This window comes from Choloepus didactylus, chromosome 12, assembly GCF_015220235.1.
Source record: "Choloepus didactylus isolate mChoDid1 chromosome 12, mChoDid1.pri, whole genome shotgun sequence".
Taxonomy (NCBI): domain Eukaryota; kingdom Metazoa; phylum Chordata; class Mammalia; order Pilosa; family Megalonychidae; genus Choloepus; species Choloepus didactylus.
The window spans coordinates 38,130,749-38,145,247 of record NC_051318.1 but is presented as its reverse complement, the minus strand read 5'-3'; the positions used below and the strand labels follow the sequence as shown (position 1 = coordinate 38,145,247).

At 42.5% G+C, this 14,499-nt stretch overlaps 1 protein-coding gene across 1 annotated transcript in view; it reads right to left on the bottom strand.

The window, feature by feature from the left end:
• Positions 1–13,587, bottom strand: part of STK24 (serine/threonine kinase 24) — a 147,797-nt gene extending 134,210 nt beyond the window's left edge. The window contains 1 exon segment of the mRNA XM_037800492.1: positions 13,110–13,587. Coding sequence (XP_037656420.1) covers positions 13,110–13,151 — 42 coding nt within the window. The 5' untranslated portion in view covers positions 13,152–13,587.
• Between the last annotated feature and the right edge of the window lie 912 nt (positions 13,588–14,499).

The following is a 14,499-nucleotide window of genomic DNA, read 5'->3' as shown; positions in this document are numbered from 1 at the left end:
CACCCTCAGGCTGCCTGCACTCACCATCCCAGGTCAATTCTGTTGCACATGCACTGAGCCCACCTATACTACTAGGTGTTACACACTCAAACAGATCCCTACCCACTTCAGAGAGAAATACAGGCAGCCTCTAACCAGGCCAGGAAAAGCAAGCAGTTTCACTTCATGTAAGCTCTTTATTTTTTCTTAACAATGTAAGGAAGGCATTCTGCATGACACAGTGTTTTTTAAAAAGATTACTGATTTTTCAATCATAAAGGAAAGAGAATAGTACAAATAGCATACCTTTCCTAACAGTCAATCCCCCAACTCTGCTTAATGTATTATTTACCCTTATATTTTCAAAAGCCATATAAAACAATTTTTCCAATTCCTCATGTATTGAACTGCAACGAACTTAAGAAAAAAACCACAATGCATTAAAAAAATCAAGGCAAATGAAGGCCTTCACCTTTCTGTATATACCTTGTATTGTATAATAGGGAAGGGACTGAGACTGTGGAACTGTAATCCATAACAATTTTTGAAATTACCTGTATAACTGCTTGGTGAGCTGTACACATCACGAGTTGACATCTTTCTGTATGTATGTTATGTTTTACAATAACGGAAATGACTGAAGTTGTCGAACTGTGACCCAAGACATTCTTTGAAATTTGTTAACTACTTGTGAAATCGTACTTTGAAAGTTATCATTGTTATGTATATATGTTAAAGTTCACAATAAAGGAAAAAAAACAAGGCAAAAAATTAAAAAAAAGAAGTAAATAAAACTCAATTAAGAAAGTCTAGTAAGATCAAAGCCTAGCCAATCCTAAATATATACCCAAAACCCAACAGTACACCTTAATAAAAGACTGCATTACTTAGAATTTCTTAAAAAGTTAATACAGAAATACAGACCATTTCTAAATTTAAAATAAAATAAATTATACAAAGCATAAAACTTTTTGACATCCCAAATATTTAAAAATCTACCAGTTCAGAATATTTTTCCCAGCTCAAAAATAAATAAATGCACAGTATATCCTCAATCAAGTGTGAAACATGACAACTAAAAGACAAGAAAAACAATTTTGCCAAAGAGCCCATTAATTTCATCACTGGAAAAAAAATCTGACATTAGGCACTCATTATTTATTCACTCCCCCCTAACGCTCATTTGGAGCCTGCGTCCCTAGCACTTCGGAGGAGTGAAGAAAAAAAAAAAAAGCTGGGCAAATGATACAAACCTTCCCTGAAAAAGCTTAAAGTCCAATTAAGACAATAAAAAAATCATATAAATACTAAAAGCACGCAAGGAGTTACTCGGCAAAGGAATATCATGATATTAAGTCTGGAGCCAAGGGCTGGAAGAGAGTTAAGGGTATGGATATGGATCTGCTACAGAAGCCAAGGGAACTCCCACAGCGGAAGAACAGCCGACCTGCTTGCGAGGAATGATGGGGAAGTGAGCTGACAAACCAGAGGTGTGGCTGAATAGCAGCGTGAGAGGAAGCTGGGTATTAACAAAAGGCCCTGAATTTTACGCTGGAATTTACATTTGATCAGGAGAACTGCCACAGGTTCTTAAGCAGGGAGTGACATGATGAAAACAACAGTTAAAGTGAGGACGGTTATCCTGGCAACTTTGTGGCAGATTATCAGGTGTTTGTTCCAGTTCAGGGTTTTCCACAATAATCACAGAATGCTAGTTCTGCCAGATGCATTCCTTAAATAGGTTAAATATATCTAAAATAGTAAAACTTTTGCTAAATTAGCTAAAATAGTAAAAAATTCTATTCAATTAAAAATGTATTCAATTTCCCAAATATCTTAGACCAGTGGTTCCAATGTCAGTCTTCTCAAACACAAGCCTTAAATCACAAGCACTGATTTTCAATTGACTGCCTTCCAAATGGGCAACACCATAGTGTGTTCCACAGAACTGGCAGCTATAGGGATTGAACGGTTATTTACAGAGGCAGCAGCATCACCCGGGAACTTGTTAGAAATGCAAACTCTCAATCCACCCCAGACCTGCAGCATCAGAAACTGAGGGTGGGGCCAACAGTCTGCAGTTTACCAAGCCCTCCAGGTGATGGTGATAAATACTAAAGCTTGAGAACCCTTGTGTTAAGACGATAGGGTACTTATTTCAATGAATATGTTTTAACACCATCTGGGCAATACCTGAAAGATCCTAATCAAAAGTCCGAGGGAGCAACTGAGGGCCCAACACAGACAATGTCAAGAATGGGGAGATGTCTCAAAGTTCAAATAACCTCCCTACCATATCCACAGTCCCTACATTCTCAGAAGCCAATTAAAAATAACACTGGACATAGTACTGTACAAAACAAACCTTAAGCCCCAATGTAAACAACAGACATATACAATACTATAATCACAATAATATTTTCATCAGTTGTAACAAAGGTGCCACACTTACACAAAGTGTTAACAACAGGGAAACTGAGGGGAGAGGGGGCGGTATATGGAACTCTGTACTTTCTGCATGATTTTTTTGTCAACCTCCAACTTCTCTATTAAAAAGAAAATATGGGAAGAAAAAAAAAAGAAAGAAAGCAGCAAACAAGAGTGCCCTCCAAGGGGATAAAAAAAAAATCCTGAAAATAAAAGTACCCCAAATACCGTCAGTTATTATCCCTGATCTGGGCCAGTCTCATGGAAGTTGTCATCTATGCACAATTTCCTCACTAGGGAAGCTGCATGGGGGAGGCGAAGCGGGAGGGCATGCTGGCGGCAGCTGGTGTAAGGATTCTGAAATGCATGGCAGAAGGCAGCACTCTGACAAAAGGAAGGAAAAGAACACAAACTGTGGCACCAGAAGTCAGGGCTCCAATCGCTCGAACCTCCGTGTCCTCTTCGTAAAACTGGGGTAACAGCCCTTCCCTCAGAGGTGGGTGGCCATAAGATTAAACAAGGGTATAAGAAACCTATCAGAGTGCTTAGCCCTCAGAAGAAACTCAATAAAATTAGTGTCCTTCCTACAAGGCTTCCCACTAAGGGCAACAAATTTTAAAGATGTTTATTTTCTAAACCGACATAAATACAGCAACACCATAAGCACACTTTAACTTTTCCACCCAACTATTGAGGGTAATACAGTAAAGCAGAGAAAGAAAAAAAGAAAAAAAAAAAAAAGAAAAGCTGCCTACTGGTGGAAACTGTTGAAGAAATGAGTAATTCTTTTGTGCTTATATATCTCTTTCTTTTAAAATTACCTCCTAAAAATGCTTGATACAGTGAAATTGCATCAAACACATTAAAGGAATGTTCAAACAATACCTTTCCTCATCAGGCATTCAAGCAGCAGTTTAACAACTTTGAATTAACCATACTGAACTATTTTTTTTTAACTGCATAAAATATTTGCTGAGCAAGGATTAGTCCCTGAGGCCTGGATTATTTCTCATTTTCACTCAACTGTTTATCACTGTAAATTTCCACCTAACAAAGGACTTTCTTCTCAAGTAGGAATCACTCTAAGGCAATTCCCAAAGAGCGATGGTTCCCTCTTAGAGATGCACCCTCATTTCATTCATTCACTGAGCAGAGCTACCTTAACTCCTGAGTCACACCCCAGTGGAGTTCACAGTCAGTGTGCGGTCCTCTAGCACTCAGCAAATGTGGACGTGCCACGCCCAACCGCAATCCTGTGCCCACTGCTGCGCAGCACTGGCGTGGCTGGCAGTGCCCATGCCTCCCAAGAGGTATATACTCAATGCTAGAAGTGTGGTGGGCCCCCAAAACATCAATTGACTTAAGCAAATATTTCTCCAACAAGATAGTGTGGGACTCCATGAAATTGTTCTGTGCCCAAAGGACCTTGGGACCAGAAAATAAGAGGCAGACTTGAGAAAAGCAGGTTCTCAGTTCAAGTTATTTGTTAGAGGTCATTGACTAGGAGAGGTATGGAAATATAAGCATACATTTATACTTCTATCTGCAAAGAAAAAAATAAAAGGCAAAATCACATGACGGAAAGAACAGTGGCTCAAAGTCTTCTCCACCTTCGGTCAAGGTACAATCCTATGACCACGGAATTCACTTCCCTAGACCTCTATTCATCAATAAATAGAAGGAAAGGGACTTTGAGGTAGAGGAACACACCGAGCATAAGTATCTACTTTGCTCATTACTGCAATTCCACTAAAACCATAATAAAGGGTTTTTCTTAAAAAGCTGAATCTCTTTGTACTAGAAGGGGAGAGAACAAGAAAATTTCAGAAGCCAGAAAGTAGGTGGTAGTGAAAAAGACGAGGGGAGGGGAACATTAATCCTAACCCAGAAGTGAAGAAAACAGAGAATCAACCCAATTCACAGCACTGAATCCCCAAAACTCAGCAATTGGTAGTACCAGGTATCTCTGGAATGGGAAGGCCTAAAGTTGAGGAAAGACAAAGTCAATTCAAGAGGTGGTTAGATACCCAGATCCACTTCCCCACTCTCCTGACCTCCATGCAACTGCCCCAGACCTCCTCCAGTGGAGGATACAACTGAAAATATATTCTCTAGAAAAGGAAAAACATAGGACTTCTGGACCAGATGACAGCAGACACAGTGGGAGGAAAGAGGCAGCAAATATATTCTCTAGAAAGGAAAAACATAGGACTTCTGGACCAGATGACAGCAGACACAGTGGAGGAAAGAGGCAGCAAATATATTCTCTAGAAAGGAAAAACATTGGACTTCTGGACCAGATGACAGCAGACACAGTGGAGGAAAGAGGCAGCATACTAAAAAAAAAAAAAAAAAAAAAACCGAGAAATAAAGCTATGCTATGCAAGGTACTGCACCACCTCCCAGCCCATTTCTTCCATTTGGCCCTCAGGTGGACATTTTCTCCAAGCAGGGAAGGGAAGAGGCACCTCTGGGGAACCTGACCAGCCCAAGAGGTGTTACCAAGGTGCATGGTGACCAGTCCAGCCTGCAGCAGGTCCAAAGGCTAGGAAAAGGCTTCTCTTAAGGATGATGAAATTGATAAAAAGCTTAAAAGAAACCAACAGCAATGGTTCCCCAGCTACACCATCAAGTAAGATAGATGACAGTGAAAGCGATAGCTAAAAAGGCTCATTTAAGGGCTCAAAATCTTTCCAACCAGCTCTGTAGTTCCCCACTCTAAAAAATGAGCAGACATTCACAGGTGGCCCCCAATATAAAAAACAGAGACTAAAACCAACCAACTAGGGAAAAAAGCAGAGTTGGAAAAAGAGAAATCTATGGGGGGGGGGTGGGTGCTTTTGCAATTAGCATTAACATGTTCAGAAAGACAAGAGCAGACCATTTCAACTGAAACCAGGAAAGGGGATACTATAATAAAGGAACATTCAGAGAACCAAAATGCCTCCTAGAAATTAAGAAATAAGAGCAGAAATGAAATACTAAATGGAAGAGATGGAACAAAAAGGTGAGACAATCTCCCAGAATACCAAGTAAAAAAAACAAAGATGGAGAGCGATGAGGATCGTACAACTAAGTGATGATAATGTGAGATATGGACGCATTCTTGTGGACATAACATATGCTATGTGAACTTAGGAACCTCCTACTTTATGAGACAAGCCCTCGATATTGAGGCTTGCTCTGGTGAAACTTACGGTTGTAAAGGGGAGGCTAAGCCTACCTACAATTATTCCCAGGAGTCACCTCCAAAGAACCTCTTTTGTTGCTCAAATGTGGACTTTCTCTCTCTAAGCTGAACTCTGCAAATAAATCCATCACCCTCCCCACAACGTGGGACAGGGACCCTCCAGAATGAATGAGTCTTCCTGGGCAACTTGAGACAGATTCTGTGAATGAGCCTAACCCTGGCATCAAGGGATTAAGAATGCCTTGTTGACCAAAAGGGGGAAAGAAAGGCAACAAAATAAAGTTTTCAATGGCTGAGAGAATCAAATGCATCAAGAGGCTGTCCTGGAGGTTACTCCTACATAAGCTTCACGTAGATATGCCAAATGACCACAACATGATTAAGCCCAAGTCAACAGTAGTCCTGAAAACCTTAAAGAATACCCAGATCCCATCAGAAACTCTATAAAAGTTTCACTCGTTAAGTTTATTCTTCAGAAACAAATCCTTCAGGGATCTCCTATGCCAACTAAGTCTCAAAACTCAGAGGCAATAGCATCTTCAAGAACATCACCAGATGTGTCCCCTTTTTCTCATAATAAGTTAGGGGGCGGTCACTGCCTAGACATCCCTGAAGATCGTTAAAGTGATTCAACTAGAGGAAGTGGCAACAACAGACAAGAAGGAATTTAACAAAGGATTATGATACTGAATCTTTATATACTTTTTCTTTTTCTTAGTTGCTAGGGTATTAGACTAGCTAGAATGAAAGAAATGAAATGGGGGAACTCAAGCCCATAAAAACCTTTGAAATCTGTTCTATATCTACTTGTTAAATTGTAATTTGAAAGCTATCACCTTTCTGTTAATATATTTCACAATAAGGAATAACTGAAACTGTGGTACTGTAACTCATAACATTGGAATTTCCTACATAACTACTGGGTAAATCATACTTAGAAAGATATTATCTTTTGTATATATGTTATATTTCACAATAGGAAAATAACTGAATCTGTGGAACTGTAACCCATATTATTTGAAATTTGCTAACTACTTGTTAAATTGCAGTTGGAAAGTTATTACTTCTGTGTATATATGTTATATTCTACAATTTAAAAAATGATTAAAAAAAAAAGACAAAGAGATGGAAAATAGCACTAAAAAGATAATAGGTGAAGACAAGTCTGGAAAGTGGAACACCAAATTATAAAGAATTCCAGAAAGAGAGAGCGTAGAAAACAGAGGTGGAAAATCAAAGAAATAGTTGAACAAAAAAGTTTTAAGTTACTAGAATGAAAGGGCCTACCTGAGTACCTATCAAAAAGAATAAAAATAGACCCGCACATCCTTGTGAAATTTCAGACACAGAAAAAGGTTAAGATCCTATCAAATTCCAGGAGAAAAAAAAGAGCGTGCATACACAGAATTAGGTTTGGGTAATGGTATTGCACTCTTCAACAGCAATACTGGAAGCTAGAAGGCAATAAAGAAATGCCTTCAAATTCTGATGGAAAATTCCTTTTTTTTTAAATTCAATTTTATTGAGATATATTCACATACCATGCAGTCGTACAAAGCGTACATTCAGTTGTTCACAGTACCATTTTTGTGTGTTCATCACCAAAATTAATTTCTGAACCTTTTCATTACCATACACACAAAAATAATAATAATAAAAATTAAAGTGAAAAAGAACAATTAAAGTAAAGAACACTGGGTGCCCTTTTTTTTTTTCTTCACCCATTTCCATAAACTAGACAGATGGGAGTGTGGTCCATATGGCTTTCCCAATCCACCCCTCAATTTCATATATGCCAAGGGAGGACAAAACTGAGGTAATTTTCAGATATTCAAGGCCTCAAAAAAATCTATCCTTCATACATCCTCTCATAAGCAGTTATTGCAAGATATGTTCCAGTACCACAATGGTGTAAACCAAGAAGGCCAACTACTGGAAAACAGAAAACAGCATCCAACCCAGGAGGGCAGCAAAGGGAATCCCAAGGATGGTGGTAAAGGAAGGTCAGGACGACAGTGGTGTGCCAAGTGTGGAAGACTGGAGCAGGTCACTAGGCTCAAGGAAAGATGGTGAAATTGACAAAATGTCTGCTATGTCTTCACAATTGGTAAAGAATGTTGGGTTGAACAAGTTATAAGCACATTACCAGAAACAAAAAAAAATAAAAATAAAACTTTCAAAAAATATTTTTAAAATACTCATAGTTTACTAAGGGCTCCACATGAAAACCGTTTACAGTCACATTAACATACACACTAAATACTGGCCTAACTGAAGTTATGACATATTGACATGGGGGAAGGTATGCTGTTGAGTAATGGAGGCAAGGAGAAGAGAACTAAATCATCTTCAGAGTCCAAAGTCTATGGAAAATATCTGAAACTAGAAAAAACAAGTAGCACTTTTTAAATGTTCTTTTAAAAAGGAGCAACAACAACAAAAATCAAGCAGGAAATATCAAAGGGGCTGCCTTTGGGGAGTAGGAAAACGGAGAGAAGCATTGCTGTCTTTCGAAACAAACCTTATAGACCTGACTCTTTAAATGATACACCATACACACATAATCTTTTTAAATAAAAACTATACAAAAATCCTAAATATTAAATTAAATGAAAGATTTGGACCTATAACATGTCCTTCCAATCTCAGGGCCTAAATTCTTCAAAAAAAAAACAGGAAGGACTCCATAGGAAGATAAACACCAGCTACACAGCTACATATTTGGTAAGCTTTGATGTAAAACTTGAAATGTTCCCACAGTTTATTCAGACACCAACAGGGTGCTTTTAACAGAAAATGTATCTTTTGTTGACCAAGAACCCTCATGGAAACATAATCTGAAGGTCTCAAGTGAACAATGTTGTTCACTTGGTATTCACATAAAGCATCTTTGTAATCACAATTTGGAATTGTTTTGTATTTTGTAGCAAGTAAAGGTACACCTCATTTTTTCCCCCTAATCTAAATCTTGGAAACCAGGGAGCAATTTAGGATAAGGAAACTATATTCAACCCCATGAGCCTGGTGTTGTAATAGCCATGTTTTTTCCCCCAAAGCATTTGACACTTAGATTTTTAAATAAATTCCACTGCAACAGCATGAATTATGGGAAATGACTACCACAAACTGGTCCAGTAACAGTGGTTGATTCTAAGCAGCAACAGAGGGTAAGGCTAACATGGCAACTTCTACTTCCTGCACTCCTGCCACAAGATTCCATTAATGATAATAATTCTGAGCTAAAGCATACAAAAAAGCCACAGAAAAGTTGGTTGGGAGTGGTCCATTTCCTGCAGGTACAGGGTTTCCAAATAGGCAACTCTGAATCACTGGGAGAAATCACCCAAAAGAGCCAAGTAGCATGTTTCTCAAAAGATCATCAGACTACTAGACTTTACCTTTAAGCGTGTGACTGTAAAAATATACTATAAAGAAGCGATTATCAACAGGCTCATCTCTTCTGTAACTCTTCACACAACATCTTACACTAAGACCCTTCAAAAATACTATTGAACTAAATACAGTATCAATCTGCGTCAAGTAAATAAGTTCAGCTCCATGCAGAACAGTTGCTCGAATATGAGCAAAAAATTACATAAAGGAGCTAGAAAGCAATGATTATGGCTGCCACATGTCAATACTGCTTTGTACAGAAGACACTGTGCTACATTAGCAACCTAGAAAAATCTAATCTGATCAATTCCTACTTCAAAGGTGACTTGGGGGTATGTGAAATATCAAGATCTGGGATTAGAAACAAGATGTACTAGACTTCTCAAAAAGAAATGTGGCTTGTTTGTTTTTAATTTTTAACTTTAAAAAGATCTTTTAAAAGCCTCCCCCAACCTCCAACACCCCCCCCCAAAAAGCACTTTGAAGCAAACAAATTATTAACTTTGTTGGGTTACAGTGATTAAAAAGTGGAACATGAATTATTGATGTAAGTATATAACAGAAACAAAAAAAAAAAAAAAAAACTGACATAGGCAACTAACAGTAACAGAAGTGTGCCTTTATTTTCCTCATTACTTCAGCACAGACTAGCAAAAAGGGCCCAAAAGCAAGGGGTGTGGAATAGAGTGGGAAAAAGACTATAAAATGTTCATTCAGAGTTCAAATTACCTAAATTTAAGTCAACCCTCCTAAAAAGTTCACCTTGGCAATCTTGCAGACACCTGAACCTCTAACCACTCAAACTATTCATCCCCTCCTTCTGCAAAAGACATTTACAAACCAAAATCTTAATTCTTTTTAAATCACAATTTACGCAAACAAAGTTGGTGCTTCTGCCTCCAACTGAAGCTTACCTTTCTTTTCCTCTGAATTAAAGAGTGAAACAACAAATGCTCAATGAAGAAATGCAGAACAGGGAGTATTTATATTCACAAATCAGCCTAATTTCTTTGTGTCTATTCATAAGTACTACCTTCTGTTCAGGATTTCTACACACACACACACACACACACACACACCGCTAATATAAAACTGGGGGTTGGGAGGAAAAAAGGAAAAACCACCCTAGCACCTTCATTAAACATTTATTTAAAATGACAGCTCATTCAGATTTACAATCATCAACCCTTCACCTAGGACACCAGACACACCGGCATTTCAATACGGTTACTGACTAAATAAATAAAATATCGATCTCTTGTTTCTTATATCTTCAGCAAATCCAATTTGCAATGAAATAAACTTTAACATTTGCAAAAGTAGTAATATAGTAATAATACAACATGGTAAGTAGGAGTATGGTCTTGAAAGCAGGAAAAACCTGATTTTGAATTACCAATCAGCCACGTTGGTGGATTCAGTTCCAGCTCTGTTGACTTCCACATCTATAAAACAGCAAAAATAAAACCCATGCCTCAAGGGATACCAATAAGAATTAAAAAGCATAAAAATGATTTGCAAGATACTGAAAAATGGTGTTTATAATACAATATTTATTTTTCTAAGCATCCTCGCCTAGGCCACCTCAATTCATGATACTGTCTTTTCTGAAAATTTTAAGCAAACATCCTTTTTAAGTCCTGGTCAGGAGAAGACACATTAAAAAAAAAGAATGAGAGACATGGAGGGGCACAGAGGGGTTATGTACCTCTCTCTTCCTTTTTTATTCCACACAATAGTTAAAGCAAATTGTCTCTTTAATTTAACCCTCAGCAACTCTTAGGGAAGACTTTCTGAGCAGTAACAGATGCTAATCTAAAACTGCAAAGAAACCTGCTTGTTGTTTATCTTTTTGGAGGGAAGTGGAAGAAGAGTAATGTTCTTCCCCAAATGGCACATTCAAAAACAGTTACCATTCTGAAGTTTGTAGATGTCCTTAAGAACAGAAATGACTCTGTCATAAGCCATTTTCTACAACTTGGTCATCTTTCTCACGGAGAATTTATCAACTTTTCTACTGAGAAAACAAAGTAAAAACAGTTCCCTTATAACACCACCTAGGAAATACACTTTTTTTCAGAGGCAAAGTTATTAAAGGAAATTTATCCTCTTTTCCCAAGATAATTTTGGCCCACTCTCAAAAAAAAAAAAGTGAAGACAAAAACACACACACACACACACACACACACACACACACACACACACAGACCAGATACCAAACTGTGACCACCTACGGAATACAGACCTCTTAGCACTAGTCACTGGGGCTTTAAATACCTTTTCAAACTGACTCACTTTCCACAAAGGCGAAATACCATCATGGTAAACTCTGAGGCATTTGTGCTAGGTTGCAAACTGATTAACACAATGTAAAAGTCAGCCTAGAGAAAATATTGAGAAAATGTATTTATTTTTTATCATTACAGGAGGTCTTTCTTGTTTTACTAGTAAGAAATATTTTTTTCACCCAGTTCACCCTGTCTCTAAATAAAAACCAAAGCAGAGCTTTATGTTCAAAACCCCCATCTGATTTTTACACAGTGGTGAACAGAGCATTAAGTTTTAAATGCATGTTGCGTTTAAAAACACTGTAAATGAGATTCAAGAACAGACTTTCAAGCATCTTCCTAGTCACACTCTTAAAACATTAACTTTTAACTGTTACTCCTTTAATAAAAAAACAACAACAAAAAACCTCGGGCTAAAATTACAGCCGCCACTAAAATAGTAACTGAGTTCCTATTTTTCTAGAATTGAAACCCAGTCTTTTTTTTTTTTAATGTTTAAAAAAAACCAAATCTCTCAGAAGAGGGAAGCAGATGCCTGGCTCATAAGAGAAGAGATCTGTCTACACTGGGCTTTTCAGCCCTCCAGGCGTAGAGAAGAGAAAATTAGTCCACTGATATCTATATGATAACAAACAATCCGCTTGGATACTTTTGGTTATCCATAAAGCTCTTATGCTCACTTGTCTGGGAGAGCAAAACTCAGACATACCCTAACTGATTTTGTGCGTTTACAAAAATTACAAGTCAGTCAAGGTGGTGGTTTTATTTTCCCAAAGGCTAAAAGCAGTCTTCAAGGATGAACAACTTTCATGAATTAGTAGAAATCCGAAATTCAACTCCACCAATAAAAGTCAGTAGTAGGCCATGATGCCACAAAGCATCAACGGAGAGGTTTACTGAGAAAGAACTACTCTAAACCCAGAAAAGTCTCCAAGTAAAAGTAGTCTCCCGGTATCCGGTAGGTAAACCCAGTGCACGCTGTACGATTTCTTCTTCCTGGAGGTTTAGAAGCTCGCACTTTTCCCTCTGTCAGCACCAGAACAAAACGCTCTGAACAAATCTACTAGAGGTGGAACTAGCAGTTACACCTTCCTCGACACCCCGCCCTCGCCTCTTCCACCCTGGCTGGGCCGCCGCGGGCCCAGGACCAGTCGGGGCGCGCCTGCAGCTCCCCTCCCTCCTCTCAAGTTTACCGCCCGCTCTCCAGAGGGGGTTGAAGACCCGGGGCGGAGGGGTGAGGGGATTAGGTCGGGTGGGGGTCAAGAGCTTGAGGGTCTCCTCCGCCCCGGGCCTGCAAACAGGGCCCAGAGACCAAGCTGGGGCCTCCAAGGGCATTTCTTGACATCAGCTCTCCCCGGGGATGCGGCCGACGCTGGGCCTAGAGCTCAGGAAGGAGTTGGGGGGAGAGGGAAGTCAAGAGGGCGAAGCGGCGGGCAACCCAAGGCCGGTTCCCCCACATTCCTCCCTAGCAACTGCGACTGCTGGCCGGCGAGGGCCGCCTCCACGGTGGACCCCAGGCCGCGGTCACCAAGGCCTTTCCCCGGCGCCAAAAAGCAAGCTGCGGAGAGAAGCAGGGACGCCCGGGATGCCGGGCCCCCGCCTGGCGCCCCGTTCCAGTCGCTGGAGCGGGCAGGGGCGCCTGTGCGCTCCGGGGGCTTCCTTACCAGCCCCCGGCCGCACGCGCGGTGGAGCGGGAAGCACAGCGAGGGAGGCTCCGGCGCGCGACCCCGGAAGGGTGAGCGTGGGGGGGGGCTGTGTTTACACCACCAAGTTCCCCGCTTCCGCCCGAGCTCTCGCATCCCTCCCCTCCTCTGCCGGGGGCTCCTGCTTACCTGCATGCCCGGCAGGCCCGACTGCACTGGGGAGTGAGCCATGGCGGTCAGGACGGCCACTTCCTGGGACGGGACGGCCGAGTAGAAGCGGTTGGTGCGGGCGACGAGGCCCGCTGCCCAAACGCAGACCTCGAGCGACGGAGGCTGCCGGGGAAGCCCGAGTCCAGCTTCCTCGGGGCCGGCCGGATCAAGAGCCCACCCCAGCCCCGGCAGGTCCTGGTCCGAGCGGCCGGGCTCAGCAGCGGGCGGAGGGCCGCGTCTCCATGCACCGTGCCGGGGAGGGGCTGCGCGGAGGCGCAGAGCCTCGCCGCGAGGCTGCAGCTGCTGCTGCTGCTGCTGCTCCTCGGCTGGAGCCGGCGTGGCCTCGGCCCGCTCGCGCTGGCTGCTTGGGAGCGGGAGTCCGAGAGCACAAGCCGCCGAGCCCGCGAGCTCCGAGTGCACCCCGCCTGGCTGCAGCTGCGCGGCCCGGCCCGGCCCGGCCTGGCCCAACCCCCGTGCCCGCCCCCGCGGCCCGGCCTGGGACCCCGCCCCGCGTTTCCGGGAGGGGGAGGAGGCTCGGCGGCCGCCCGGGCGCCTTAGTTCGCAGCCGCGAGAGTCGCCGCCTGCCGGGGTCGGGCGCTGCCCGGTCGGTGCCGATTGGTTGGAGGCGAGCCGGTAGCCCGAGCCTCTCCCACGCCGCCACCCCCTCCAAGTCGGCGGGGAGGGGAAGAGCAAGGAAAGGCGGGTGCTGGCAGCCGAGGGAGCCTCCGCTGGGGGGCGAGCGCCGGGCGTGAGGAGGAGGCGACGGAGTTAGGAACCGGGGATTGGCCACGTGCCCACCGCTACCGGCCGGAGACCCGGTCCCGCGCAAATGCGAGCCTCTGCCGCGAGGGAGGGGTTTGCTACAACTCGTACTCTACCATCTTCTTGCTACCCTCGAAGCCCACCTCCTAATCATCTGCCCCCGGGGAAATGGGTTCCCGCCGACCTCCCTGAGGACAGGGTTTGGGTCGGAGAAAACTTCGAGAGGGAGAGTGTTCCGAGGGGCCTCAGCCTGTGGCCTGTTTAAAATGCTAGGGCGGAGCTTCTTCGGTGTCTGGGTGAAGTTTCCAACCAACCCGAAGAGGAAACCGAGAAGGGAGAGGCCGAAAGAGCTGTTAATTCCTAGTGATTTCACTACTGAAAACAGCCCCGCTTGGGATGCTGGGCGCTGTGAATTTAGCTAAGAAGTGAGGGGGCTGAACCCCACATTCTCTGGCCTTGGACCAGGGCGGTAGCGTCCACCTACGAGAAGGGAAAAATAGGATGGGGAGGGGCGAGGAGGAAGGGAAGACAATCCCTGGAAGGAAATCGTGTCTAGACATTTACACACACACACACACACACACACACACACACACACACACCGCCA